This window comes from Chrysoperla carnea, chromosome 2 (genome assembly GCF_905475395.1).
Source record: "Chrysoperla carnea chromosome 2, inChrCarn1.1, whole genome shotgun sequence".
In the NCBI taxonomy this organism is placed as follows: domain Eukaryota; kingdom Metazoa; phylum Arthropoda; class Insecta; order Neuroptera; family Chrysopidae; genus Chrysoperla; species Chrysoperla carnea.
Window position 1 is genome coordinate 15,413,052 of NC_058338.1, and position 27,808 is coordinate 15,440,859.

General features: G+C 29.1%; 5 protein-coding genes across 5 annotated transcripts; all 5 read left to right on the plus strand.

Moving 5' to 3' along the window:
• The first annotated feature begins 1,425 nt into the window (after window positions 1-1,425).
• On the plus strand, window positions 1,426-6,890 carry LOC123293317 (ATPase H(+)-transporting accessory protein 2). The gene is made up of 6 exons (XM_044874093.1): window positions 1,426-1,578; window positions 1,661-1,788; window positions 1,882-2,127; window positions 2,323-2,466; window positions 2,642-2,974; window positions 5,705-6,890. The coding sequence occupies exons 1-6, from the start codon at window positions 1,533-1,535 to the stop codon at window positions 5,891-5,893; spliced, it is 1,086 nt and encodes a 361-aa protein (XP_044730028.1). The 5' UTR covers window positions 1,426-1,532; the 3' UTR covers window positions 5,894-6,890.
• Window positions 6,891-10,230: 3,340 nt separating this feature from the next.
• On the plus strand, window positions 10,231-16,065 carry LOC123291678 (laccase-8-like). The gene is made up of 11 exons (XM_044872047.1): window positions 10,231-10,253; window positions 10,587-10,647; window positions 11,150-11,367; window positions 11,430-11,640; window positions 11,825-12,102; window positions 12,497-12,620; window positions 14,267-14,481; window positions 14,543-14,690; window positions 15,050-15,247; window positions 15,320-15,538; window positions 15,816-16,065. The coding sequence occupies exons 3-11, from the start codon at window positions 11,239-11,241 to the stop codon at window positions 15,965-15,967; spliced, it is 1,674 nt and encodes a 557-aa protein (XP_044727982.1). The 5' UTR covers window positions 10,231-10,253; window positions 10,587-10,647; window positions 11,150-11,238; the 3' UTR covers window positions 15,968-16,065.
• Window positions 16,066-16,865: 800 nt separating this feature from the next.
• Window positions 16,866-18,561, plus strand: LOC123292173 (LIM and senescent cell antigen-like-containing domain protein 1). Its single transcript, XM_044872731.1, has 6 exons — window positions 16,866-17,039; window positions 17,169-17,282; window positions 17,344-17,689; window positions 17,747-17,965; window positions 18,037-18,178; window positions 18,239-18,561. The coding sequence occupies exons 1-6, from the start codon at window positions 17,017-17,019 to the stop codon at window positions 18,436-18,438; spliced, it is 1,044 nt and encodes a 347-aa protein (XP_044728666.1). The 5' UTR covers window positions 16,866-17,016; the 3' UTR covers window positions 18,439-18,561.
• A 387-nt stretch (window positions 18,562-18,948) lies between these two features.
• LOC123291662 (probable glutamate receptor) lies at window positions 18,949-22,433 on the plus strand. The gene is made up of 4 exons (XM_044872025.1): window positions 18,949-18,978; window positions 20,470-20,767; window positions 20,887-21,234; window positions 21,313-22,433. The coding sequence occupies exons 1-4, from the start codon at window positions 18,949-18,951 to the stop codon at window positions 22,431-22,433; spliced, it is 1,797 nt and encodes a 598-aa protein (XP_044727960.1).
• Window positions 22,434-26,129: 3,696 nt separating this feature from the next.
• On the plus strand, window positions 26,130-27,760 carry LOC123291665 (glutamate receptor 2-like). The gene is made up of 2 exons (XM_044872028.1): window positions 26,130-26,451; window positions 26,622-27,760. Exons 1-2 carry the CDS (start codon window positions 26,130-26,132, stop codon window positions 27,758-27,760), a joined length of 1,461 nt encoding a protein of 486 aa, XP_044727963.1.
• Window positions 27,761-27,808: the final 48 nt, after the last annotated feature.

Here is a 27,808-nt window from a genome sequence, read left to right on the forward strand (position 1 = left end):
AGTTGCAACCGTTTTAGGAAGTTAATTAAATATATCGTGTGTTCTGCAAAAATTTTTATTAACAATTTAAAACATTTGTGTATAAAACTTGCGAATAATTATTTGTTTAACTCGCGGCAAAAAACATGTATGGATGTTAAAAGTTTAAACCTATTTGCGCCAGTGGCTTATTTATGGGATCCTTAAGAAGTTTATCGAAAATAAAATTTTTAGGTTGGTTTTCTTCAGAATGGTTCATAGCTATACAGTAAATCATAGTTCTGATAGTGGGATAAATCTACCGGATTTTGATAATGAATTCCGAAAATTTTAGGAAAAGACTAATTTTTTTAATAGGTTTCTTTCGTTGTAAAAAACAGAGGAAAGAAGTTTTGCGGTTCCGGAACGTTCCACACGATCTTTGAAACAATTTATCTCTATATTGTTTTCTTTGGTGTTTGTTATGAATTTTTGCATCGAACATGCCTGCTATCGAATTCTGAACACAACAAAATATGCTCAAAATCTCAAGAAAACCGCAATAACCTCATATTTTCAACTTTCTCTGATAACTTGTAGAAAAATGAAGGAATTGATCATAAGTCACATCTTTTCCCAAAATTTCCACTCAATTCTTTCATTTTTCGAAAGGTTATCAGAGCAAAGTAGTAATTATGAGGTTACTGCGGTTTTTTTAGATTTTGAGATTATTTTGCTATGATCAGGGTTCGACAACAGGCAAGTTGCCAAAAATTCACATTAAATAATTCTTGTTTTTATTCGCCTCATTCCAATCAATAGAAGCAGAGATATTCAAGAAAACGGTACCAAAGAAAACAATGTAGAGATAAATTTTCCCAAAACAGCGTGCAGAAGGTTGTGCGGAACGTTCCGAAACACGGAAAACTCCATTCCCCCTTTAAACCTCAAAATTAACCTATTGAAAAAAACTAGCCTTGACCCAAAATTTTCCGCCTTTATTATCAAAATCCGATAGATTTATCCCCAATTATTAGAAATCCTAAAATGAGATATTCATTTTATGATTGGTCAGATAGGTAGAGAAAAATGTTTCAACCTTGAGGTTGAGGTCTGTTCCTTACATGAAGCATGGTTCCTTAATACGATAATTCAAAAAATGCAAAGAGCGATTAAGGTTGCCAACTCTCTGCTTTTGGACCGGAGTCTGCGGTTTTCGTGGCGTTTCATTGGTTTTCTGTTTTGAAAGCATAATCTCCTGCTTTTTTGGCCATTTTCATAAGAAAAAAAATCATTTATAAATAAAAATTTACTTTATTTTATTTACAAAAAAAATCTAAAAAAGTATGATTTCATAGTTTTTTTGAGAGCACTCTATCAGATTTCTGTGTTACTAGATAGCCATTAGCTGTGTTCACAACCAAGACAAGTAATTCAGCCGATAAAAATCAGGTGGGTCTACAAATCATATGATTACCAATATCTCAGTGACTTTTCTTCATCAATTTATGTATTGTATGAGGGAGACGATTATTAATTGAAGTTAATTAATATAATATAGTTTATATTTCAAGATGAGTCTTCGTGTAATTTTATACACTTGTTCTTTAATTTCCTTTGGTACGTATTTTGAACAAAAATTTTTACCTCATAAAATAATAATTTGGGTTAAATTTTATGGAATCCAATTTTCCTATTTCAGTTTATGGGGCTGGCGAATTATTAATATTAAATAGTCCAGATTCATTACGATGGAAAGGTAATCCTTCATTAGATGAAAGTATGTTAAAAGAAGTATATTCAGCGGCAATGGGTTATACCATTGAAAAGGTAGGTTAAGATATCCTTGAAAGAATTAGGTGAAAAAGAGTTTTATTTCAGATCAGTTATATTTGTCTTTTTCAACTACATTTTTTCTTATAGAATTCAAATTGGAATGGAATGTACATTCAAGATCCATTCAATTATCCCGAAGCATTAGTGCATGTTGCAATTGAAGGTGTGACAAACTTGGGTAAATATTCACCTTTGGATGTACCAAAATATCCATTGAATACTGATGAAGATGAGTTTTCAACATGGCGAGCAATGAAACATCGTGTCATTGAACGACACCCAGAAGATAATAACACTTTAGTGCGAGTAGAATTGTCTGGAGGATTACAAGAGGTAAATACTGAAATACTTATTTTTAGAGTTCCTTTCGTATTTTAAATGGAAAATTTAGTTAGCTCGTTATAGAAACTCAAAAGAAACAAGAGTTTTGTGGGCACTTAAAGCCTTATTTTGTCTCTAAAGCTCATTTTCCTTTCATCAATTGGATTTGGATACATGTAAATTAATTTCTTCTTTTTTATTTTTTAGTTAAACAAGTATCGTGACATTTTAAATGACTTGAGTGTTGAATTAAATTATCCATCGTCTGAGGAACTACAAGTGGATATTGAAGAAAATCGTAAATTTTTCGAAGAAATTGCTGTTATGAATGCTATTTCTGAAAAAATAAAGGTATTTCCAGTTTTTAAAATTGTTTCTTTTATTGTCATTCAATTGTTCAATTCAAACCCAATTTTGCTACCATTTAGTGTAAATTATTCGTTAGAATTTGACGGTAATGTTTTTGGGCTTGACGATAAGAATATCTGTAAAAATAATTTATTGAATTTTTTTTTTTTTCGTTTAGATGATGAAGGATAATCTACAAGATGCTAATCAAGATATCTATTGGTTTGTATTTACAAGCTTACACGCTGTATCTGATTTCCATGGTCCTGATTCACGAGCCACAGCTCAGGCTCGAGAAATTTTAATTGATTCTCTACAAAAATTAACTCATAACATGAATCAAGCATACAATGGTCGTGTACTTGTTACGGCTGTGACAAGTGATGCTTCACATACTCGGCGTGCACGTGCTCTATTAGCTGAAGACAATGTAAATGCTTCTGGTGCATCTGCTACAACTGAAAGTTCAAAATCAACTGTACCAACAGTGAACCTTAATAATCCACAAGATGTAAGTTTTTTTTAAATCTTAATTTATAATGGATGTTTTTTAATTAAATTTGTATTTTTTAAAACGAACACATAAAACCAATGTTGTTCGCCATTTTATTTTTATATCATTTGTGTTTCCATGTGATTTTTGACCTATGGTCGCCGTGGCAGGCTTGAATGAAACGTAATATATGGTAGTAAAATTATACCATACCACCTATAACACGGCATAGGTTTCGTTCCAAGTGATCTATGTTCGTAATTTATAGGCGCAGTCTAGCGACTTCACAAATCCACAAAAAATTAACTCATAATTGAAAGACCAAATAATTAGCGCAAATTTATCCAATTTTGAGGCGTTGCTTTATCACTAAGGACAAATCATCTATCGGTTGTCAATTAAACTTCCACTACAGTGTTGCAGTGGAATGATTATTTCAGAATTAAATATAAATACTCCCAAAATCATTCTTGTCTCTTTTGAACTTTGAAAGCCCGTATCTCAAAAACCGTAGTTTTTTCCGAATCAATTTTTCTAGATGAAATCCATTCAGAAAGTTCTGCAAAGGCCATATCCCATAAGAAAAGTTTACTATACTATTCTATTTTATCCTATCCTATCCTATTTTGTACTATCCTCAGACAGATTCTCCGTTTAATAATTCAATTGATACCGATCAAGCAAATATTACCACTGAATTCCAAGAGGTTTTTATTTCTGGCAACGTTTCTGAAATCCCAACAATCATCATTAATTCCACTAATCATTTAATTGAATTAACTACTGAAAACCATGTTGAATATATTGAAACACTTGAAAGCATTCATAAAAAGAACAATTCACCGATTGATTTTAAAATCGAACATCTTCATGTTGATGACATTAATAGTTTTTTGAAAAGAATCTCATCACCTAAAACCGTACCTTCTCCAGTAATTAAACATGAATATGTATATAAAATTGGTAAGGATTTAAATTGGGATGAGGCGACCGATGATTATCGTTGGCTAAGTACTAGTGCAACTAACGAAACAGCAGGATTTCATCGAGAAAGAAGTATAATAACTGAAAGTGAATATATGAATAAAAATGGCCATGATTTAGATATTGATAAAGGTTTTCCTCTCGCCGATTTCGATCCTGTAAGTTATTTTGTTGTTCCGTATTAGATCAATAAATTTTAAAAATATTATCCAACTTTTCTAAACCTTAAGAATATATTTTGAGGTTATTGATAAAAAAAAATGTTCAAAATAAAAAATTTTACGAATAACAATGGCTAGAAATAACACTGGGCGGACTTACTTATTATGAGTTTGTTAAACTAAATACCAACCTATCAAAATTCATCGCATTTTTCATTTTTCCTCCATGAATATAAACCTGGTATGGGCTACGTGACCGAGAATTTCGTTTCGTTTGCAAACTGCAAGCTGCTCCTGAATAAAAATATCTGAAAAATATCCCGCGTTGGCGTCAAAGCGGGGTGAAGGAAGAAACGATGTCTTATCTTTCACTGTCCAGTTCTTACTATGTGGAAATGAACTCACTTGAGTCAACCTTTCTTTGACGACGTCTCTGATCTTAAGTGTGTTGACGTCAAAGCAAGACAATTTGTAGATCTTTGTTCTTTGCTTTAAATTTGACCTTCAAAAGGTAGATAAAAAGAATTTTCTGTTAATTTTGGAATTACGGGTCTACAAACATTTTAGCAAAATGATCTAAGTGCCTTTTTCGACATATTACTCTAGTCACAAAATTAAACACCTGGATTCTTAATAAAATTTTTTATTATATAGGAAGAACAACATGGTTACATTGAAAATCAACACGTAATTGCTGAAAGTTTATGTCCAAAAAAAAAGACTGCCGACGATTAAAAATTTATTTTTTACTTTTTTATCCATTATTTTTTTATAATTTTTTATAAGGTACCTACTGTAAAATTATTTTCTGCATGAATTTCTTAGGAATGAAATGCATGAAAATTGTTTCAAAATTTAATGCAGTCTTCGAATACTTCCGTAATTTCTATTTATTTTTATTTATTGTTTGAATTTATTTAAAAAAAGAATAATTTTTTGCATAAAATATCTACGATTCTCTTTTAACATATCAATGATTTTCAATAATACACCGAAAAATTAAATATGGTTTATATCACAAACAAATTTTCTTTAATCTTCAAATTTTTCAACGCATCCCAAGAAAATTTTTATTTGCATTTTTGAATAGTTTCCTACATTTCTTAACAACAACAAAAATAAAAGGACGACATTTTGAAAGTGAAAAATCCACTTTTTGTATTATCCAATTCTACAAATTATATTTTATTAATTTAAAAAATCTCTTTCAAATAACATTGCAAGATATGAGACTTAGTGAGAGAAAGAAAAAATTCGACTTCTTACCACCGTGTAGTTAGAAGTCAGATTCTAGTTTCCGAATTAAATTTTCTCTCTATGAAACTTTTTAAATATCTTCTGCTAGAAAGTTGCATACTCAGCCTAATGGTTATTCCAACCCCGCGTCAGGGAAGTTTTCTTCAACTTGCTTTTCCCGTTGACTTAATCCATTGCGTTCTAGAGGGACCAATCATAAAAATTTCGCTTCCATTGGATACTGATATTTTTCACAAGATTTTATCGTACAATAAAAGTTGATTTTTCATTTTTTTCGACTTATTTCCTACTTTCTGGGTTCTTCCAATTTAAAATATTTACTATATTATTTTCTTTTTTCTTACAGGTAACAAAATGGAATTTAGCTGCTGACTACAATGAAAATTATCCAGTAATATTTAATATCATTTTATGGTTTGGAGTAGCATTTTTCTTTTCATTATTAGCTGTTTCCTATGTTATTGCTACAATGGATCCTGGACGTGATTCAATTATTTACAGAATGACTAGTAATCGTATGAAGAAAGACAATTAAACAGAAACGAATTACAAAGAATGTTTTAGAAATTACATTATTTTCTAAGCATTCTTTCTATAAAATAGAAATAAAATTTCTATCCGTTTTTGTTTTTTTGCTAAATTTGATCGTTAATATATGTGTAGTTTCTAAAAGTGGAAAATTTATTGAGGCATTTTATGCAGTTTTAAGATTTTTTTTTGAAGAAATTTTAACTGAAGAATTTTAGCCAAATAAACTGAAACCGTGATATGTTGCAATTTATACCTTCTCTCAAATGATTACGAGGCTTTGAAATTTACATTTTAAATTTCGTGACCACTCAGACCTTTTCTCTAAGCAATAATCATAAACTATTGCGAAGTTAATTTGACTGAAATGAAATGTGCAGAACCCTGTTTTAATTATTTACAAACCTTTATTAAAAAAAGGATTAATTATACAAAATTTATACCAATTTCAGTGTGAATTGCACTGGATAAAATATGCAAATCATTCTTAAATTCACCTCAAAATTTAACAGCTGAGCATGTGAAATTTTTTGTAGTTACTTTTTATTAAGGTTCGTTTGGGTAACATCGCCTCAAGTAAAAATACAGTTAACTTTAACGAACGGGGATGCTTTTATTTATTTTCAATTATGGAATCATTTGGAATATTCTTCGGATAAATATCATAAAATATTTTCCATGCCACTATTCAACTTCGTCTCCACTTAGAAAACTACCTAATACTTATTAAAACATAAAAACCCTTTATAAAATTACTATAATTTCATAATCGCGAAATCCATTCGAATTCATAATCATACGTTGCTTATAAGGGTGATCAGAGGTGTCTTTTAAATGTCCCCAGTTTCAATTTGAACCACAGCTGTACGCAATAATACCAAGTTTAAAAATATTTCAAAAAAAGGATACTCTTGTTGAATTTCGAATTTCAGTATCAATTTTCAAAATTCTACCTTGTATATCAAAAAAGACAAAATCCACAACACAAAAATTTGAAAATAGGGTATACACGATTCTCAAAATAGGTTGGTCCCTCAATTATATGAACTCATATAATTGAAGACACGTCCCTTGAATTTCTAAAAATTTAAAAATAACTTTTTACATGAACCGAAGCCGGAAAAGCAATTAAATTAAAATATTAGATGTCATGTTGTCAGTCATAAGCTGATTGAAGCGTATAGTTGTGAACTGTTCAATTCATAATTCTAGAAAAATAGATCATCTTAATTGTTTATTTAAAATTTTTAATTTCTCGATAGATTAAACTTTTAATCATTGAGCATATTCCATATTAAATTTTTGTTGTAATTAATTTTGTAATATAAATTTTAAATAAAAAAAATATTGTATATTATATATAAATATTAAAATAGAACTAAGAGTATTATGGGTAATTTGATTTGTATGTCTGAGTTGTAGTTGTAAAATTTTATTTATTAGAAATTATTAAGAATACAGTCACAAAGAAAATTGTTTTAAAAAGGTATTGCTTTTGTTTTTTATTTATCCCAAATAAATTTACATAGTGTTTCATATAAAGATCAATGGTGTATTTTCATGATGACGCTTGACGCTGAGTAAAATTACGTTACGTAGTCAGTTTCTTACGTGCTGCCATCTGGAAAAAACTTAGCAGCATAACGTCGTATAGACCTTTTTATTTTAAAAAGTTACTACCTTTGGTTTCGGACAGTATGTCAACAAACTAATGTGATAAAATGTCTGTTAGAAACAATAATGAATCGTAATTGAAATGGAAAGGTTTTTTCTTAGGATTTATAATGCCATAAATCCACAATTGATAATTATATTCACCAGCCATTATGGATACAGTTGTTTATTCATTAATAAACTGTTTTGTCACCATTGAGTATCATGATTCGGTGATATAATTATATTAATTTCATTAGTTTCCGACTTTCTGGTTAATCTTCTGACATTCCAGTACTCTAAGGTGATAACCCAATAACTAATCTAATTGTCTGCCCTATTCACGCGTCACTATATTAAGGGAGAATATTTTGTGAAGGTACTGAGTAAGATCTAAGGAAGTCCCTTTATGTTAATAAGACACGCTCGAGTTACCCCCCAAATTCCCTTCTTAGGCCCACCTACTATTTCGATTGGTTATTGGTACAAAGGGGTGGGTCTTAATAATTTTTGGTACGATATTTTAATATAATAAATTTATTAACACGCAATTATTTTAGACTATGACCAAAATACGTACACCGGAAAAAAACTAATAAAAGCTAGAGAACATAGTGTACCATGAGTGCTAGCCATGATCTGGCATTTACAAAATAATCAAAAATAATGATAAAAAAAAAGTTAAGTAGAAAAACAAAAATATATTAATTGATAACTATCAATTAATTTGAGACTACATAATCTTTTAATATAATTAAAAACCTCTCGACATCTTAATAATGAGTAATATATGACAATAATATTACGCACATAATTGATAAATTCTTATATTCGCAAAATATCTGCCTGAAAAGATAATTTATAATGAATGAAATTGAAATTTGGTATCTTTACGTTTGAGAGTATTCATAATGCGAAAGTAACATTGAATTGAGTAGGATTACATACTTGGTTTATCAAAATTGGATAAAATTTGGATGTGATAGAGCAAAATAAAATTTTTTGGATTCTGATGACGTCATAAAGTTAAAAAATTCGATTTTTTTGATAACACAGGCAAATTTGATCCGATCATAATGGAATTTTTTTTGAAACTCACTAATTTGGGGCCATTCTTTTCAGCTGTGATGTCAATTTTTCTCTAGTTATCACCTATGTGCTGAATTCCGGAACCAGGATTCCACATTCAGAAAATCTATCAGAGCTAGGTCAATTTTGATCACAAATTTGAAAAGTATGGCCAAAATTTAGTAGGATTACATACTTTGTTTATCAAAATTGGATAAAATTTGGATGTGATAGAGCAAAATTAAATTTCTTGGATTCTGATGACGTCATGAAGTTAAAATTTTAATTTTTTTGATAACACAGGCAAATTTGATCCGATTTTATTGGAATTTTTTTTGAAACCCACTAATTTTGGGCCATTCTTTTCAGCTGTGATGTCAATTTTTCTCTAGTTATCACCTATGTGCTGAATTCCGGAACCAGGATTCCACATTCAGAAAATCTATCAGAGCTAGGTCAATTTTGATCACAAATTTGAAAAGTATGGCCCAAATTTAGTAGAACTACATACTTGGTTTATCAAAATTGGATAAAATTTGGATGTGATAGAGCAAAATTAAATTTTTTGGATTCTGATGACGTCATGAAGTTAAAATTTTAATTTTTTTGATAACACAGGCAAATTTGATCCGATTTTATTGGAATTTTTTTTGAAACCCACTAATTTTGGGCCATTCTTTTCAGCTGTGATGTCAATTTTTCGCTAGTTATCACTTATGTGCTGAATTCCGGAACCAGGATTCCACATTCAGAAAATCTATCAGAGCTAGGCCAATTTTGATCACAAATTTGAAAAGTATGCCCCAAATTTAGTAGGATTACATACTTTGTTTATCAAAATTGGATAAAATTTGGATGTGATAGAGCAAAATTAAATTTTTTGAATTCTGATGACGTCATAAAGATAAAAAATTCGATTTTTTTGATAACACAGGCAAATTTGATCCAATCTTATTGGAATTTTTTTTGAAACCCACTATTTTTGGGCCATTTTTTTCAGCTGTGATGTCAATTTTTCACTAGCTATCAATAATGTGCTTAATTCCGGGATCAGGATTTTACATTCTTGAAATCTATTAGAGCTAGGTTAATTTTAAATCGTTACGGCCCTGTAAAGAATTATAAAATTTAATTTAATTAAAAATTTCCATACTACTTAGGTAAAAAAAAATTAATTTCATAAAGAAAACTCAATATGTTGAAAAATCAATCGATATTATCTCTAAATAACTATTAACAAAAATTGACTAAGTATAACTATAATTAACTCTATTATTAAATAATTAACAAAAGTAGCACCTATGTATCTAAAATTAAAGCTCATGTGTGATAAGGTTTTATCAATTTTTTTTTATTGTTCCCACCCCAAATTAATAATTTCAAAATTTGCACATATAAAATATAAAAACCAAATTCTATATGTAAAATTTGGTAATAATTTATTAATTAAAATGTTTATTAAATTATTAATTTGTGTATTTTGCACTTTATCAGTGTTTATTGTTAATGGAACTCCAACGGTAAGTAGCTATTACCCTCTTATGAAGTTAATTTTATTTTATATTTTAAGATTTTTTATGTATTTTTTTTTTTTTTAGTATGATGGACTCGCACAATTTGAAAATTTTAAGCGACTGAAATCTTCTGTAAGATTTTATTACTATTTTATTTTATACGCAATGGAACAGAAAATTAAATATTATCGATGATATTGAGCATTATCAATTTTATCACCGATATTATTTTCCGATTGAAATGAATTCGTTTTTATAGAACTTCCGTATAGAGCTTAGAAAATTTAATATTTTATTCTAGAATTAAGTATTGAAAATCATTTTGATTGGGATTAAAAATATTGCTCAAGCAATAGATTTGGATATTTCAGAAATTTCGCTTGAAATGAAGAAGCTCCATTGTGTATTTTCAAAATATTGAATTTTCAATAATTAATTATTAACTAATTTTATATTTTTTTAAAGCATGGTGATGATCTTGCAAAACTCGAATTTTTTAAAGCAAATCAAGGATCTTTTTCAAAAGGTAAAATTTAAGCAATTAATTTATTTAAAATTTATAGAACTAAATAAAATTTAGAAACGTCTACTTAGACTCAAAATTAAATTTTTGATCCCATTTTTTGCATTTTAAGTTATTTATAGTTATATAATTTTATAATAGTTATTTATATAACATTTTGTAAAAAAATAAGCAAAATTAACTTTTTGTCATTTTTATGTGTTTTACAAAAATTTGTTATCATTAATTTATTTAAGTCCCTCTCAAAATTCGTAATCAATGAATTAAAATATTTAGGAAAAAGGGATTAGACTATTTAATGCTGTCACCTATTTAATCACCTATTTTTAACGCTTACTATGTAACGCTTAAAAATATTGATGCAACGAACAAAATTCTGCTATAGATGATCATAAAATCCCATTCTCGTTTTCCGCCTGAATGTCTGTTTTTAATTTTCGGGCCTGTGGGATAGTTAATTTTATGAAGCTAATTTATTACTCTAATAGAATTTGAATTTTTTTAGTTGGCGTTGAACATGAATGTTACCGAGAATGTAAATACGGAGAGAACAAAGTATGTTCTTACGATTTTACCGTATCTTCTTACAGCTCAATGTCAAGAGAATGTGGAAATTGTCCATTTAATCAAACTGATTGTGAAAATCCTCTTTGTGTGACGGCTGGTGGTAAACAACGGCTAATAACAACTGTAAATTATCAGATACCTGGACCAGCAGTTTTGGTAAATAATCAGTATAATTTTTGCATTTAGAAAAAATTGTAATTATAATTATTTCTATAAAGGTTTGCTTGAACGATACAGTTATCGTTAATGTTCACAACGGTTTTGAAACCGACAGTACAACAATACATTTTCATGGTGCTCACCAAAATGGAAGTCCATGGATGGATGGAGTACCATTTATAACACAATGCCCAATTTTACCGGGTACAACATACCAACATAAGTTTATTGCGGGACAAGCTGGTACACATATGTACCATGGACATTCAGGTAAACAAATTATTTTGACATCATTATTATCATTTAAGATATCAATACCTGGATGACCGTGATTTTTTTCCCCCGAACTCCCCTACATACATACAAAACATTAAATAAAGTTTACAACACAATTAAAAAATGTAAAAATATATCATTTTTGTTGACCCTAATCTGTAAAATATTACATTTATAGGTACCCATGAAGCTGATGGCTTATTTGGCCAATACATTGTAAGAAAACCAGAAGATTTTAATAAGCACGAATTATACGATTTGGATTTACCAGAACATACAATGATTTTCTGGCATTGGTTTGATCGCCCTGTAGGAGAAATATTTGCATTGCAAAATTTTGCTAGTACAGGAATGCCTCCATACGATATTTTAATTAACGGGAAATCAGAAAAGGAAGTTTATACTAAAGATGGGAAAAATTATAAAACACCACGTGCTGTTTTCGAAGTTGAACAGGTAGATTTAATACTTTTCAAAATATTTATAAATATCTTTTTTTAAACTTTTATTACTGAATACTAACTTTTTAAACGATGAAAAACAAAGACAAGTTTTTTCTACTTTTTATTTTTCTACTTTGATTAAAAATCGATTTTTTTTTTTAAATTTAAACTTGATTAAAAATCGTTTTTTTTTTTTAATTTTTGATGGGACACTTTTGCATTTACAAAATAAAAATATTTTGCACAATATTTAAAAAAAAAAATTATAATGAGTACTAAGGATTATACGATAACATAAATTTCTAAGAAAAAAATTAGATAATTAGGACATTTTCTTAATCAACAAATCAATCAATCAATCAACTGGATTTTGGAATTAAATTAATTTTCATTCATATTTGTTCAAGGGTAAACGGTATAGATTTCGTGCAATTTTTAACAGTATCATTTACTGTCCAGTTCAAGTGTCCATTGATAATCACAATCTCACAATGATTGGCAGTGACAGCGGTGAATTTAATCCTGTTGAAGGTGAGTGTTTATCATTTAAGTATTACCTACTAATACTTCATAATTATCTAAAAATAAGAAATTTCGCGAACACGTGTGTTTACCGATTTTTTTTTAAAACAATATGATTCTCACGTATCTCAAAAGCTATTCGGCCAGTCAACAAATGCACCTGATTTTTGTACTTTTTGGGTCAAAATTACCTTATATACTGAATTGTATCAAAATTGGAGATACAAAAAATTTCTCGATTTTTTGCAATTTTTTTAAGGGGTAGCCCTTTGATAAAATCGAGAAAATCGTTAAAAAAAATTTTGTTTTGGAATTTGATGAAACTCGGTGGATGGGGTTATTTTGGTCCAAAAAGTATAAAAATCAGGTTATTTTAATGATTGGATGCATAGTTTCTGAGATATGGCAATATTTGGATCGATTTTAGTCCGTATCTCAAAAACTATTCGACCAGTCGTCAAATGCACCCGATTTTTGTACTTTTTGGGTCAAAATTACCTTATATACTGAGTTTTATCAAAATTGGAGATACAAAAAATTTCTCGATTTTTTGATATTTTTTTAAGGGGTACCCCTTTGATAAAATCGAGAAAATCGAAAAAAAAATTTTTATTTTGGAATTTGATGAAACTCGGTGGATGGGGTAATTTTGATCCAAAAAGTATAAAAATCAGGTTATTTTAATGATTGGATGCATAGTTTCTGAGATATCGCAATATTTTGATCGATTTTAGTCCGTATCTCAAAAACTATTCGACCAGTCGTCAAATGCACCCGATTTTTGTACTTTTTGGGTCAAAATTACCTTATATACTGAATTGTATCAAAATTGGAGATACAAAAAATTTCTCGATTTTTTGCAATTTTTTTAAGGGGTAGCCCTTTGATAAAATCGAGAAAATCGTTAAAAAAAATTTTGTTTTGGAATTTGATGAAACTCGGTGGATGGGGTTATTTTGGTCCAAAAAGTATAAAAATCAGGTTATTTTAATGATTGGATGCATAGTTTCTGAGATATGGCAATATTTGGATCGATTTTAGTCCGTATCTCAAAAACTATTCGACCAGTCGTCAAATGCACCCGATTTTTGTACTTTTTGGGTCAAAATTACCTTATATACTGAGTTTTATCAAAATTGGAGATACAAAAAATTTCTCGATTTTTTGATATTTTTTTAAGGGGTACCCCTTTGATAAAATCGAGAAAATCGAAAAAAAAATTTTTATTTTGGAATTTGATGAAACTCGGTGGATGAGGTAATTTTGATCCAAAAAGTATAAAAATCAGGTTATTTTAATGATTGGATGCATAGTTTCTGAGATATCGCAATATTTTGATCGATTTTAGTCCGTATCTCAAAAACTATTCGACCAGTCGTCAAATGCACCCGATTTTTGTACTTTTTGGGTCAAAATTACCTTATATACTGAGTTTTATCAAAATTGGAGATACAAAAAATTTCTCGATTTTTTGCAATTTTTTTAAGGGGTACCCCTTTGATAAAATCAACAAAAAGGCAAAAAAAATTTTTTTGGAATTTGATGAAACTCAGTGGATGGGGTAATTTTGATCCAAAAGGTATAAAAATCCGGTTAATTTAATGATTGAACCTAGAGGATATAAATATAAAATTACTAAATATACCTTTTAACAGTTGAAACTTTCATTGGAAATGCCGGAGAACGATACGATTTTGTATTGAACGCAAATGCCCCAATTGGAACATATTGGATACGGGTACGTGGTGTTGGCAACGAATGCAAAAGTGGAAAAATAAACCAACAAGCTATTTTGAAATACAAAAAAAGTGAATTAGAGGTACCCAAACAGGACGTACCCACATATGATGAATCTGGTAGATCTGGAAAAGTAAGTCATTATTTAATTTTTTCCAATAAACAAAGTTACTAATATATGTATTACTTTTTAGCTTTTAAATCCTATGGATTTAGCCCTAACATCTTATCCTGAAAATGATGTCATTGTATTTACAGAACTTGAAAGTCCTGAGCCAACTCGAAATATTAATGGCACACCTGATGTAACCATTTATTTAGAATTTAAAACATATACACACAGTAAGTTTTTAGGTTTTTAGGCTGAATTTGAAATTAAAGTGAATTCTGACGTACATACAGTTTACCGCAGAGGTTCTCAAACTTTTATCGTCGACCGCTCACTTCGAGGATCAAATATTTTTCAGTGTCCTCGAAGGGACCATCCATTAATTACGTCCCACATTAAGAGGGAGGGAGGGGGTCAACGAAATGTGACCAACAATGTGCGAAATTTTTACGCAATGGACGTTGGGTTAAGAATAACACATCCAGTAATTGCACCAATCACTTTAAATGCATATGTAATGAAAATATTGACGCTCCTGCAAGTCCTGTTTCTGCTTTATATTCCTATAATTAACAAGATAATTTATTTTCAGGTTCTATACGTTATCCACAAATGAATAATCTAACATTTTCTTATCCTAAATCTCCATTGTTGACCCAATGGAATCGTACGGATATCAATTGTAGTCCAAAACTAAGAAAATATAATTGCGTTGATAACTTTTGTACATGCCCGTACACGGAAATAATGAAAAAAGGCGATTTAGTAGAAATAGTTTTGGTTGCGTTAGGTAAGACTAGAAAATTTGGTTATAATACTCTAAAAATTTTTTATAAAATGATGTATTATATTTGATTGTTAGATCCCTTCCCAATTGGTGATCATCCAATGCATTTACATGGTAATCATTTCCAAGTAGTTGCAATGGAAACTGTTGGAAAAAATATATCCACACAACATATTCGAGACTTAAATTTAGCTGGCAAAATTCCAAAAAAACTTGAAAAAGTACCATATAAAGATACTATTTCTGTTCCAAGTGAAGGTTATGCTATTTTGCGGTTCGTAGCTGATAATCCAGGTAGGTTTTGCTATTGTGTAATATAATATTCGTTGAGTGCAGAACAGAGCTGTCGCCATAATAAAGTTATATCATATTTTGATATAACTTTACTCTGCTTTCAGGGCAAAAGTAATACCTCTGATGTAATATGTATTGCATAAACTATTTTAAAAATGCATATACATGTTTGCATGAAGTTGCTAAATTCGCTACTTATTTCGCTCGAGCTCTTTTTCAGACGCAAACGAATAAAAAGTAATGCATAAAAATAAAATAAACATTAAAATTTGTTCAGGTTATTGGTTCTTCCATTGCCATTTATCGATCCATGCTGCCAAAGGTATGGCTGTTGTAATAAAAGTGGGTGAAGATATTGTGGATATACCTACAGCACCCCAAGATATACCTAGATGTGGTGATTTTCCAAGTCTACCACCGTATTATTAAAATATTATTTATTTTGTAATTAATTAATTTTTAAATTTCTTGTTTATAAACTTTGTACCTATTTACAACTTGTTCAATAAAAATGTTCGTTTTTGAAATTGTGTATAAATCTTTTATTGTATCTAGATTCTGTTTGAGGAGACAAAGATGAGTAGGAAATAAGGAGAGAACCATCCTCCTAGGGAGATTAAAAATACTTTCTAGAACTGCCATGCCGTCATAGAACAACTTCATACTAAAATATTGTATGATATTATGATATAACTTTACTCTGCTTTCAGGGCAAAAGCAATATCTCTGATGTAATACCTATTGCATAAACTATTTAAAAATGCATATACATTAGGGTGAATTAAAATTTTTCTTTCCCTGAATTACCACTTTATGAAATATTGAGAAAGCAAAAAAGACCCATTTTTTCTTTACCCAGATAAATATTTTCTTTTTACTAACTGAGATACTCCAAATTTTTGAACATTAAAATCGTTAATATCTGCGTAGATTTAAGACTTGCGGAAAACATGATCAAATGATAAATATGGTAAAATGTATTTCCTACAACTCTCCTCCTAAATTTTTTTCTAATTAATGTTCAAAGTCCCAACTTTCCAAGTAAATTTCTCGTGGTTTCCTATTAAAATAATTACGTTTATATGATTAAAAATATGTGACCAAGAAATGTAATTAATTTCAAACATTTCATTCCCACATCCGTTGATCAAATATGGTAATGAAGTGATCTCATTGGTTAACTGTGTTATAATGTACTGTACTAAACTCATACTAAACTACTATTGCTAATTGGGTGTGTTAAGATTTTCTACAAATGTAATGCAGTTTTACTATATTAGTGTCAAAAAAATTTTTAATTTTCCTAAAACATTAAAAGTAAATTGAAAATATTTTGTAATTATTATTTTAAAATTTTAAAAATAAAATTTAAGAATAAACTGACTTAATTTGTGTGACAAGTTAGAAACATTTGATCTAGTTTTAAAAACTACAGTTGTTTGTTTTGAGGAAAATTTGATTCGAATTTTTTACTCATAATGCCACCACTGCCTTCTCCCGGGTAAGATTTTTTTAAAATTTGAAACTTTAAATTTTACTAAAAATTAGTATAAAATTGAGGTTATAACACCTTGTCTATAAATAGACATGATTATATACATTCAATAAGTTTACAACTGTTTTTTCACAGAGTCCCAGGGATGTCTTTAGAAAATATGTTTTGTTCCCGATGTGGAGATGGTTTTGAACCCAATGAAAAAATTGTAAATTCAACGGGCGAACTGTGGCATTCACAATGTTTTGTGTAAGTTTCAAAAATTCCAACTTCCAAAGTGTGTTTTTTAGGCCAAAATTGTGTTTTATAGGTGTGCCCAATGTTTTCGTCCATTTCCTGATGGTATTTTCTATGAATTTGAAGGACGTAAATATTGTGAACATGATTTTCATGTACTATTTGCACCCTGTTGTGGAAAATGTGGCGAATTTGTGATTGGGCGTGTTATTAAGGCAATGAATGCAAATTGGCATCCAAATTGTTTCCGTTGTGAAATGTGTAGTCGTGAATTGGCTGACACAGGATTTATTCGAAATGCTGGACGTGCTTTGTGTCATGAATGTAATGCCAATGCCAAAGCTGTTGGACTTGGAAAGTACGTATGTCAAAAATGTCATGGGATTATTGATGATCAACCCTTACGTTTCAGGGGTGAAGTAAGTTTTAAATCAAGTGGTGTTAATCACTCTGTTCTTAAAAATTTTTATGTTTAGGTTTATCATGGATATCATTTTAATTGTGCTACGTGTGGTATCGAATTAGATAGCACTGCGCGTGAAGTCCGTAACATGCCTGGATACGCGTCAAACGATTTAGGCCAATTGTTTTGTTTGAGATGTCACGATAAAATGGGAGTTCCAATATGTGGAGCATGTCGTCGACCAATTGAAGAACGAGTTGTTACTGCTCTTGGAAAACACTGGCATGTAGAAGTACGTATTAAAAGAGATATGAGAAGTACAAATAATTTTCAGGCTTTTCTTACTGTTTTCTAACTTTACAGCATTTTGTTTGTGCCAAATGTGAGAAACCATTCTTTGGTCACCGCCATTACGAAAAGAAAGGTCTTGCCTATTGCGAAACTCATTACCATCAATTATTTGGTAATTTATGTTTTGTCTGCAATCAAGTGATCGCTGGTGATGGTAAGTTTTACATGATATATCGATTGAAACATAATTATAATTTCTTTTTAATTTTTACAGTTTTCACAGCTTTAAATAAAGCATGGTGTGTCCACCATTTTGCATGTTCAATATGCGATAAAAAAATGGATCAAAAAACCAAATTTTATGAGTGCGATTTAAAACCAGTGTGCAAAAAATGTTATGATAAATTCCCACAAGAGCTACGAAGACGTTTACGTAGACAACATGATGCTGCCACCCGAAAACCAGTGTCGTAAAATCGTATATTAACTGCAGAGAATTTTTAATAACTCCGTATTAATAGGCCTTATAAACGTATTAAAAATTTGCTTATTTATTTCTTTTTAATTTGTAAATATGTTTAGATACAAAATAGTTAATTTAGAAATGTTTTTTTATTAACCTTCGATTTTATAAGATAAATAATTTGATTTTTATAAAAAGGGTAAAAATTCGAAAAATTTCATTTTAATATCCCCCACTCTCCGGCCGGAATATCCGATCGTTATAAAAATTAAATTATTAACATGTTCAATATTATTAATGTTATGTTTATTTAATCTTAACTTCATTTTAAGATTACAAGAATTGTTAGAACAATCATTAATTTTTAATATTTAATTAAATTTAACAAAACATAGTAATGTCTGTTTTAAAATTTAAAAAAACATTGCCGATATTTTTGATTAGTTATCTTTTTTGTGAATTATGTTTTCTAGTTATGAGTAGGTTTGTAAAATAATATTTAAGTGCCTTTAGTAATCTACATGCCTTATCATAAACTGACATCTCATATTGTAAGTAATATTTAACAAATATGTATAGTATATTCAAATGTAATATTTTTAATAAAATTGTATTTTCAAACTAAATAGTATTCAAAATTTCGTACTTGGTATCAATCTTTATGTTTTTCAACAGCTATTGGTTTTTTACTATTAAGATACAGACACTAAAGCCAATAATAGTTCAATATATTCCACTAGCAAACATTATAATCCAATTTTGATATTATCTCATATTATTCAGCAACAAATGTATCAGAACGTTTATTTCAAATTTAGTCAGATAATTATAACGTTTGGGTGTGATCAAATTTGGTTTCGAATCCTTGGAAGGATATTTCACAAGCATTTATATACAGAGTGTACCAGAAAGGTTCATAAAGAGTTCAGAGAAAGGTTCATTTTTTTGAACAGTTTCATATTCTTTAACTTCAATCATTGCGCTTTCGTTCAAAGTCCGAAATTTGTTTATGCGGTGATATAGCATACGACTGAAATTATAATTTACGGTAAGTATCTAAATTGGTATAATTTGAGCTACACTTTTTCTGGAAGAACACCTTTGTAATGACCTTTGAGAGACATGTCAAAGAATTAAGACGATGAAAAACCACAGTGTTATTTCTTACTTTTATGTATAGAAAACGTAATTTATCGTTTTAACTTACGATAGTTATACACAAATGATGATTATTAAGTAAACATTCTAATACATAGAATTGATTTGTCAACACCAAATCTATATTTTTATTTGTTTATAATTTATTAAATCGATAGAAAAAAATTACTTGATTTAACTTTTAGATTAATGTAATTAGATAAAATCTTATTACAAATCAAATATTACATATGATTCATTTAACATAAAAGAATGGCCAAAAAGTCCAAGTACAGGATCCAACATCGTCATTGAATTTAGAACAATTGAGTGTATAAAATGTTAGATAATCAATGGTTATTTATATTTTGCATCATAATAAAAATTACTTTTGCTTATAAAATTGAAAATTTCATAAGTGGAAGTTTAACTAAGGACGCAAGACAAATAGGTTCTGATTGTGTGTTAAGCGTAAGATATAAATTTGTAGAAAATCTATTAAGTTTTGAAATCTAGTTTAAAATAACACCTGATATGCGATAAAAGTTTTTTTGGTTTGAATTAAGTCCAGTTTGATTCATATCGAGCAACTGATACTGCAGTATATACGACTTCATGAAGTCGTATATCGGCTGATAACTTAAAAAATTTAATAACAACACATTTATTTTAAATAACACATGCTAAATGTTTGAAATTTTCAATTCAAGACCTCTCAATGAAATCTTTCTCCAATTTCCACGATTGCCATTTGCACTATTTACACTAATTTCCATAAAATACTGCTATTTTTAAATAAAAAAGAAAATTTTATGATATCTCAAACATAAATTGTTTAATTAATTTTTTATAACTATTGAGTTCAAATTATTTGTGCTTATAGATCGATTCTGTATTAACTTTAGGTAGCAAAATCTTACTTCCCTATTGGATCATCAATAACATTAGCCTTGTCAACAGTTGACTCGGATGGGAAATCACCTATTTCAACAGATACTATATTGTTAAGTAGTTTATATAATGAAATGCATTGGTCCATCTTTATAACGAAAGCTCGTGCACAGAAATCAAAAATTGTTTTTGAAAACGATTTGAATTTAGCAGATAGTTATGTGTTACAAGTACGAAATGTTATGGAGGTTGAACAAAATTTAAAGCTATTAACAACGCTCCATTCATGGAATCCGCATGCTAATTTCTTAGGTATGAGCGTTTATAGTATCGTAAGTGGGCATTTTAATAAATAATCAGAAACTTAATAAAGTTTGAAAACAGCCCTATTTAGATCACCTTTCGTACAATGTAGAAATTTATTATTTCAGTTTTGTTAAATATTGTTGTTGACAATTATCATACAGTTATTTCATACTTCATCGAACGTTTATGGACAAGACGTCAAGTATTGAATGTTGCAATTTTGGTACATAATCCAAAGAATCCAACACACTTAAATTGTTTCACATGGCTTCCATATATTAATGGCCATTGTGGTGATCAATTTAAGGATAAGACAATAATTGGTGAATGTTTTGAAGGAGTTATTCATATAGCAGAATCAAATGGAACATTGTTTCCAGAAAAAATCCCAAACGATTTAAATGGATGTCCAATACGTGTTCAATCATACCTTTTACAGCCGTACGTTTTTCCACATGATCCAGAAGTAATAGGTAATAATTTACTCACTAGAATATATTAGGTTTACATACACGATTTAGAAATACTACATTTGTTTCTTGTTTTTGTAGATGAAAATAATGCAGCGACTTTGGAAGGCGTCGAAAAACGCTTAGTTGATGTTATAGGGCAAAAATTAAATTTAACACCAAAATATCAAATATCCAAAAAGCAAAATACTTTAGCCTATACTTTAAAACAATTGGCAACATCGAAAGCTGATTTAAGTATTGGAGCAATTTCACCTGATAATGAAAAACATAAACAATTCGATTTCACACACACATATTTAGATGAAAGTGTAACCTGGTGTGTGCCTTCGTCAGAGGAAACACCGCGATGGAAAAACTTTATATTTTCTTTCACCTATCAGTCATGGATATTAATAATTTTTGCATATATTTCCTGCTCAATGCTTACGTGGTATTTAAGTCGTAATGATGTTTTGGAATCAATGAATTATCGAAATTTAGGTACATTGTTAGTATGGAACTATTCGATTTTAATGAGTATTTCCATTCCTGATCAACCACGACGTCCCAGTGCCCGTTATATTATTTGTTCCTACATTATATTTTGTTTCATAGCCAGTGTTACTTTTCAAACATTTCTAATGAGCGTCTTAACTGAGCCGACATTTGAATCACAAATATCAAATTTTGATGAGTTAATTAAATCGAATTTAGATTATGGTATAATGGAATCACACCGACGTTTCTATGAAGCTGATCCAAAATATACGGTAGTTTTAGAAAAGGCAAAACTGTGTGAAGATATGAATATTTGCCTTTATAATGTATCATTTCATAAAAATTTAGCTGTGGCTTTACCCCGATTATATATAAATTATATTGGTGCACGATTTTTGGATGCAAAAGGGCGATCATTAATTCACGCGTTTAAATCGGATATTGTGACATATCCAATTGAAATGTTAATGTCAAAAGGATTTCCATTACTTGAAAAAATTAATATGATTGTTTTATACATGAAAGAAACAGGCTTATTAATGAAATGGCGCAATGACTTTTTATCTGAAACAAATGCTGTCGACAGTGATATTACCGTTGAAGATGAAGAAGAAAAAGGTTTAACATTGCAAGAAGTACAAATTTCATTTTTAATTATTTTGATTGGTTGTAGCATAGCGAGTCTAGTCTTTGTTTTTGAACTTTGTTGGAAACGGTTTTAGATCTTTTTTAATTAAGCTAAACAAGAAGCACATTTTTAAGGTAAAATGTAAATCATAAATTTTTCAAAAAAAAAAAAATAAACACTAAGATTTAGTAAGGTTTTATAATAAAGTTAAAGTGTTATAAGTTTGACCGCTATGTGTGTGTGTGTCTGCCTGTCTGTCTGTGGCATCGTAGCGCTTAAACGTATGAACCGATTGATTTTTTTTGTTTCGTTAGAAAGGTAATTTAATGCAGAGTGTTCTTAGCTATGTTTTAAGTGCGTGAAAATAGGCCATAATCCTCAAAATCACATTTGTTTTTATAATACTTCTTAATTAATTCGCCACTGATTAAATTAAAACAACGATAGGCTCATCCTTTCAATCAATAAATTGTAAAAACATTTCATTCATCAATGTCTCTTTCACAATTCTAAATAAATATGCAAATATCATTATATAAACATACATTTATGATTTATAAATATAAGAATTTGATTTGTCAGGATGTTTGAAAAGTGAATATAATTCATTTGAATTAGTCGTGTTTATATAACTATAACATAAAGTGAAAAATATTTGTATGTGATTTACAGACCATAAGTGTAATAACATTGCCTATAATTAGAAACTAAAATGGGTTTGTAGTACAAACTTTCAACATCTGTAATAAAATTACAAGTTATTAACACCACAATCAAAAGGAAACCTATCTGTTAAAGTCGGTTCTACAAAAAAAAATAATAATAATAAAACTCAATTTTAAAATTGCCTACATGTGTTAAAAGAAACGAAAATTTGATCCTGCAATTTATGTATTACATTTACACGAAATGGCTTTAGTAGGTACTAAGATGTAATATTGACTATAATATATATCTATTTGTCGTGACTGCAATAATTAAATTGACATTATATTTATTGTAAAAAATTGTCAGAACGATCGAATAGATATCGTTAATAACAAATTTGTTTAATTCATCCAAACACACATCATACCCATAGTATGTACATAATACAGAGTGTTTTAGGAAGTAAAATTTATGCTACGTTTTTGTTTTATTATTATTATTTAAATTACTACACTTTTAAAAGGAATTCATTTGAATAAAAAATCAATAATTCTGAAAACCTAATCCAAATATAACAAAATTTAGCATGTATTTGCCAGAGTAAGTTCCTACACTTTCTAGAACCTTCTGTCAAGCTGGTTTTTCCCACTCGATTCCACTTAAACGGATTTCTTGTACAATTTATTTGGGATATTACAGCATATTTAAGTACGCATCAACGAAACTTGTAGCTTCTGATACTGTTGATTAAATTTTAACGAGTATAACTTCTCTTCGCTTCCACCATTATGCAAAAATGGGAATTTCATAATTTCTTGTGCAATCATCATTTTTTATGTAACAATATTGCCTATATTTTTAAATAATAATAAATTTATTTATGAATATAAGCAACATTATGGCAGATGCAATATTACATAAACGACGAAATCATAGTGGGAAAACTCAAATTAATAATATAAGGAAATGATACAGAAGTTATAAATAAATATTTTTACTTGTCACGCTAAATTCGATCCTGCATGCAACAAATAGAAATAAAAATTTCATAAATCAAAAGTTGACTAACCAAGTGATAAAATATAAAATAATAGTGCCTAACACAGAGAAACTTTTGAGTAACTTTAGTGATAATTATGCCATAATAAACTGGAACATTCAGTTTGTACAAATATTAAACAACTTTAATTTTCATAATGTGTACTTATCATTAAAATTTCAAGTTTATTTTTCAATAACAAACTTATCAAAGCTTTTAATTACAGTTAATATACAAACAGTTTTTCATAATTACACACTTGGAGTTAGAATTAAAAATAGTCAATAAGTGAGAATTTGTGAATATAATTTCTTAACAAATTAGTTGTAATTAATTTGTTTTTCAAATAATCATTAAAGAACAACTATAATAAAGGCTGATTCAAATCGAATCTTGAAATTGAACATAAAGAGGATCGTTTTCTAGATTAGAGTGATTAAAATTATCTTAATTATTTCGAAAATTAAGATTATATTGATTTTCCTTTTCGCCAAAACATCATCAAAATAGGAAATGTGTATAAAATGTAACCTCTTCGTGTTCATATTAGGTGTTCCCAAGCGACATATTTCCAAGGTGTTTCAAGCGACATATTAAAGTTAATAAAAATTTCATTTTGAATATGGTCGAACTTAAATTATTAATGATATATTATTTCTTAATAAAATATATACATACTCGATCTATATGGGAACATTTATCAAATGAAGACAATTTAGAATACGAGTATAGACAAATTGCTTCAAAATGTGTGTTAAATGTAAGTATCTAACTACGTGACAGCAAATGCCAGAGGTAGAAAATATATGAATTCAATTATTAACTAGTAAATATTATAGCTCATTTGTAGGCGAAATGAAAGTCACTGTATAATTATTTTATACGGGGACGTCTTTGTGGTCAAACAGGAGTCGATAGGAATTTCCGCGGTTTTTGAGTTTTTATTCCGTTTTCGAAACGTAAAACTGTACTAGGTAACCACCAACATAAATATATCATCAATTCTACATACCTAGTCCTTGTAGGTTTAATAAATAATAATACATACACATAACACAATATGTCAATAAAACAAGTAAAGAACATAAATAAAAATAAGTAAAAATAAGAACCAATAAGAATTCCTTAACTTAAACCTTTAGTAGATCGTGAGACAGAAAGGGTGCTTTGTAAAATGATAAATACATACTTGAAATTTCGTGAGTGGCCTCCTTTTGGCTAGTCATCTTAACTTCCTTTCTACGACTTTTGTCGAAAGTGATGCGTTCTCAATTGAGCACGATGACATCATATTTAAACTATCGATCTGAAAAAACGCAGCAAGGAATTTGTCAGACACTATGACCACTTGATACCATTAATTATTATTAACCAATAAAATATTTTGTACGACAAAAATACTGCACCGATGAGCTTGTCTACCACCTCGAACATGCCGTACTTTTGCCTTTCAATACATACGTAGTTCATTTTTGCTGAATTGCCAAATAATTATTAATATTATAGTGTCCGAAAAATTTTCTGCAGCGTTTTTTCAGACCGATAGTTTAAATATGACGTCATACCTTTGAAAAAAGTCGCAGAGAGAAGTTTGGTAGACTCGCCAAAAGGAAAACCCACTCAAGAAATTTCAAGTGTGTTTTAATCGTTTATTTTCGCCAATCATAATGTATAGTCAAAAATATGCGTTAATATGTAGCAGCTTTTTGCTGATATATTCAGAATAATATTTTTTCAGGTGGCAAAATTATATTTTGAAAAAAACTCTAGTTTGACATTTTCGTTAGCTACAAGTTTATCGACTGGAAAATCATTTATATCTACAGATATTTTATTGTTAAATGGTCTAAACCATGAGCTCGATTGGTCCTTATTTGTAAATAAAGCTAATAATATTGGAGAAAAATTTCCACATAACGTAAACCTAGCAAATAATTATATTTTACAAGTTCGAAGTATTGAAGAGTTTGAACGAAATTTAAAACAATTAGTAAGATATCAATCATGGAATCCACATGCAAATTTTTTAGGTAAGATAGAATATTTTCAACATTGACCTAAATACTTCATTAAAAAAATTTCATGATTTAAGTAATACTAAATATGATTGTGGAAGATGTGATAATATATGTGTCATACTTTCTGGAAAAATTATGGAGGCGTCAAGTAATCAATGCTGTGATTATGGTTCATAATTCGTCTGATCCAAAACACTTAAACTGTTACACATGGGATCCATATACTGAAGGTCATTGTGGCAACCAATTTAAATATCCAACAGTTGTAGGTGAATGTTTGAATGAACAAATTCAATCTGAGAAAGGATTATTTAGCTCAAAAATTCCTGATCAACTTAGCAGATGCCCGGTTCTAATTCAAACTTGTATTATAGAACCGTATGTAATTAAAAAGGAAGAAATAGTTGGTAATATCAAAATCAGAGAGAATTAGAGGGTGGGATATTATACTTTTTTTCTTTCCAAACAGAATTACATCATATAAAAATAATTTATTACTCGATTCTCCCTCTAAATTCTCTTTGACTAAAATTTCCAAACATCTAATTCCTAAAATCGATTTAGATATTTTTTTCAGATGAGAATAATGCTTCTTTAGAAGGCATTGAAGTTTTATTGTTAGATATTATTGCACAAAAATTAAATTTTACGGCTGTATATCGCGTATCAGAAAAATATAATACATTAGCATACACTTTAAATGAATTGGCATCTTTACGCGCTGACATAAGTATTGGTGCAATACCGCCTGACAATGAGAAACATGAAATATTTGATTTCACTGTCACGTATTTGGATGAAAGTGTGACATGGTGTGTGCCGTCGTCAGAGGAAACACCACGATGGAAGAATTTTATATTTTCATTCTCTTATCAATCATGGTCTTTAATAGTTTTTTCGTATATGTCGTGTTCAATACTTACATGGTTCTTAAGTCGAAATGATCTATTAGAATCGTTAAATTATCGCAATTTAGGAAGAATATTTTTATGGAACTATTCAATTTTATTGAATATAGCCATTCCGAAACAGCCTTTGCGTGTAACTGCTCGATATATTATTTACGCATACATTTTGTTTTGTTTCATTGCAAGTGTTACATTTCAAACGTTCTTAATGAGCGTCTTAACTGAGCCAATATTTGAGAAACAAATATCAAACTTCGATGAATTAATTTCAACAGATTTAAATTTTGGTATAATGGAGTCACATCGACGTTTCTATGAAGCAGATCCAAAATACAAAAACATTTTACAAAAAGCAATAATATGTGACGATATTAGAAGTTGTTTACATAACGTCTCATTTTATAAAAATATTGCTGTTGCTGTGCCCCGTTTATACATGGATTACATTGGAAACCGTTATATAAATTCAAAAGGACGTCATTTAATTTATGCTTTCAAATCAGATATTGTATCATATCCAATTGAAATGTTAATGAAAAAAGGTTTTTCATTATTAGAAGATTTTAATCAAATAATTCTTAAACTAAAAGAGACTGGTCTATTATCAAAATGGCAGAATGATTATTTGAGTGAAACATATTCAATAGAAGAAATGAATGAACCCGAAGATGAATCAGTGACAAAAGGATTATCATTAGAAGAAATTCAAATTGCTTTTTTAGCTTTATTTATTGGTATTTTTGTAGCTGTTCTAGTATTTATATTAGAGCATTGTTGGAAACGGAGTTGTGTAATACCTGTGTTTTAAAAGAATTAATATCAAAGAATGGGGAAAGTACCGCTTCATAAATTTAGA

Coding starts and splice junctions, on each gene's coding strand:
- LOC123291678 (XM_044872047.1), top strand. CDS start 11,239: ATGTCAAGAGAATGTGGAAATTGTCCATTTAATCAAACTGATTGTGAA. Junction 14,482..14,542: donor AATCTGGTAGATCTGGAAAA/GTAAGTCATTAT, acceptor ATTACTTTTTAG/CTTTTAAATCCTATGGATTT. Junction 15,248..15,319: donor AATAGTTTTGGTTGCGTTAG/GTAAGACTAGAA, acceptor TTTGATTGTTAG/ATCCCTTCCCAATTGGTGAT.
- LOC123291662 (XM_044872025.1), top strand. CDS start 18,949: ATGCCTTATCATAAACTGACATCTCATATT. Junction 18,979..20,469: donor ATAAACTGACATCTCATATT/GTAAGTAATATT, acceptor TATTAACTTTAG/GTAGCAAAATCTTACTTCCC. Junction 21,235..21,312: donor ACATGATCCAGAAGTAATAG/GTAATAATTTAC, acceptor TTGTTTTTGTAG/ATGAAAATAATGCAGCGACT.
- LOC123293317 (XM_044874093.1), top strand. CDS start 1,533: ATGAGTCTTCGTGTAATTTTATACACTTGTTCTTTAATTTCCTTTG. Junction 2,128..2,322: donor TGTCTGGAGGATTACAAGAG/GTAAATACTGAA, acceptor TTTATTTTTTAG/TTAAACAAGTATCGTGACAT. Junction 2,975..5,704: donor ACCTTAATAATCCACAAGAT/GTAAGTTTTTTT, acceptor TTTTTCTTACAG/GTAACAAAATGGAATTTAGC.
- LOC123292173 (XM_044872731.1), top strand. CDS start 17,017: ATGCCACCACTGCCTTCTCCCGG. Junction 17,966..18,036: donor GAAAACACTGGCATGTAGAA/GTACGTATTAAA, acceptor CTAACTTTACAG/CATTTTGTTTGTGCCAAATG. Junction 18,179..18,238: donor TCAAGTGATCGCTGGTGATG/GTAAGTTTTACA, acceptor TAATTTTTACAG/TTTTCACAGCTTTAAATAAA.
- LOC123291665 (XM_044872028.1), top strand. CDS start 26,130: ATGATTGTGGAAGATGTGATAATATATGTGTCATACTTTCTGGAAAAA. Junction 26,452..26,621: donor TAAAAAGGAAGAAATAGTTG/GTAATATCAAAA, acceptor TATTTTTTTCAG/ATGAGAATAATGCTTCTTTA.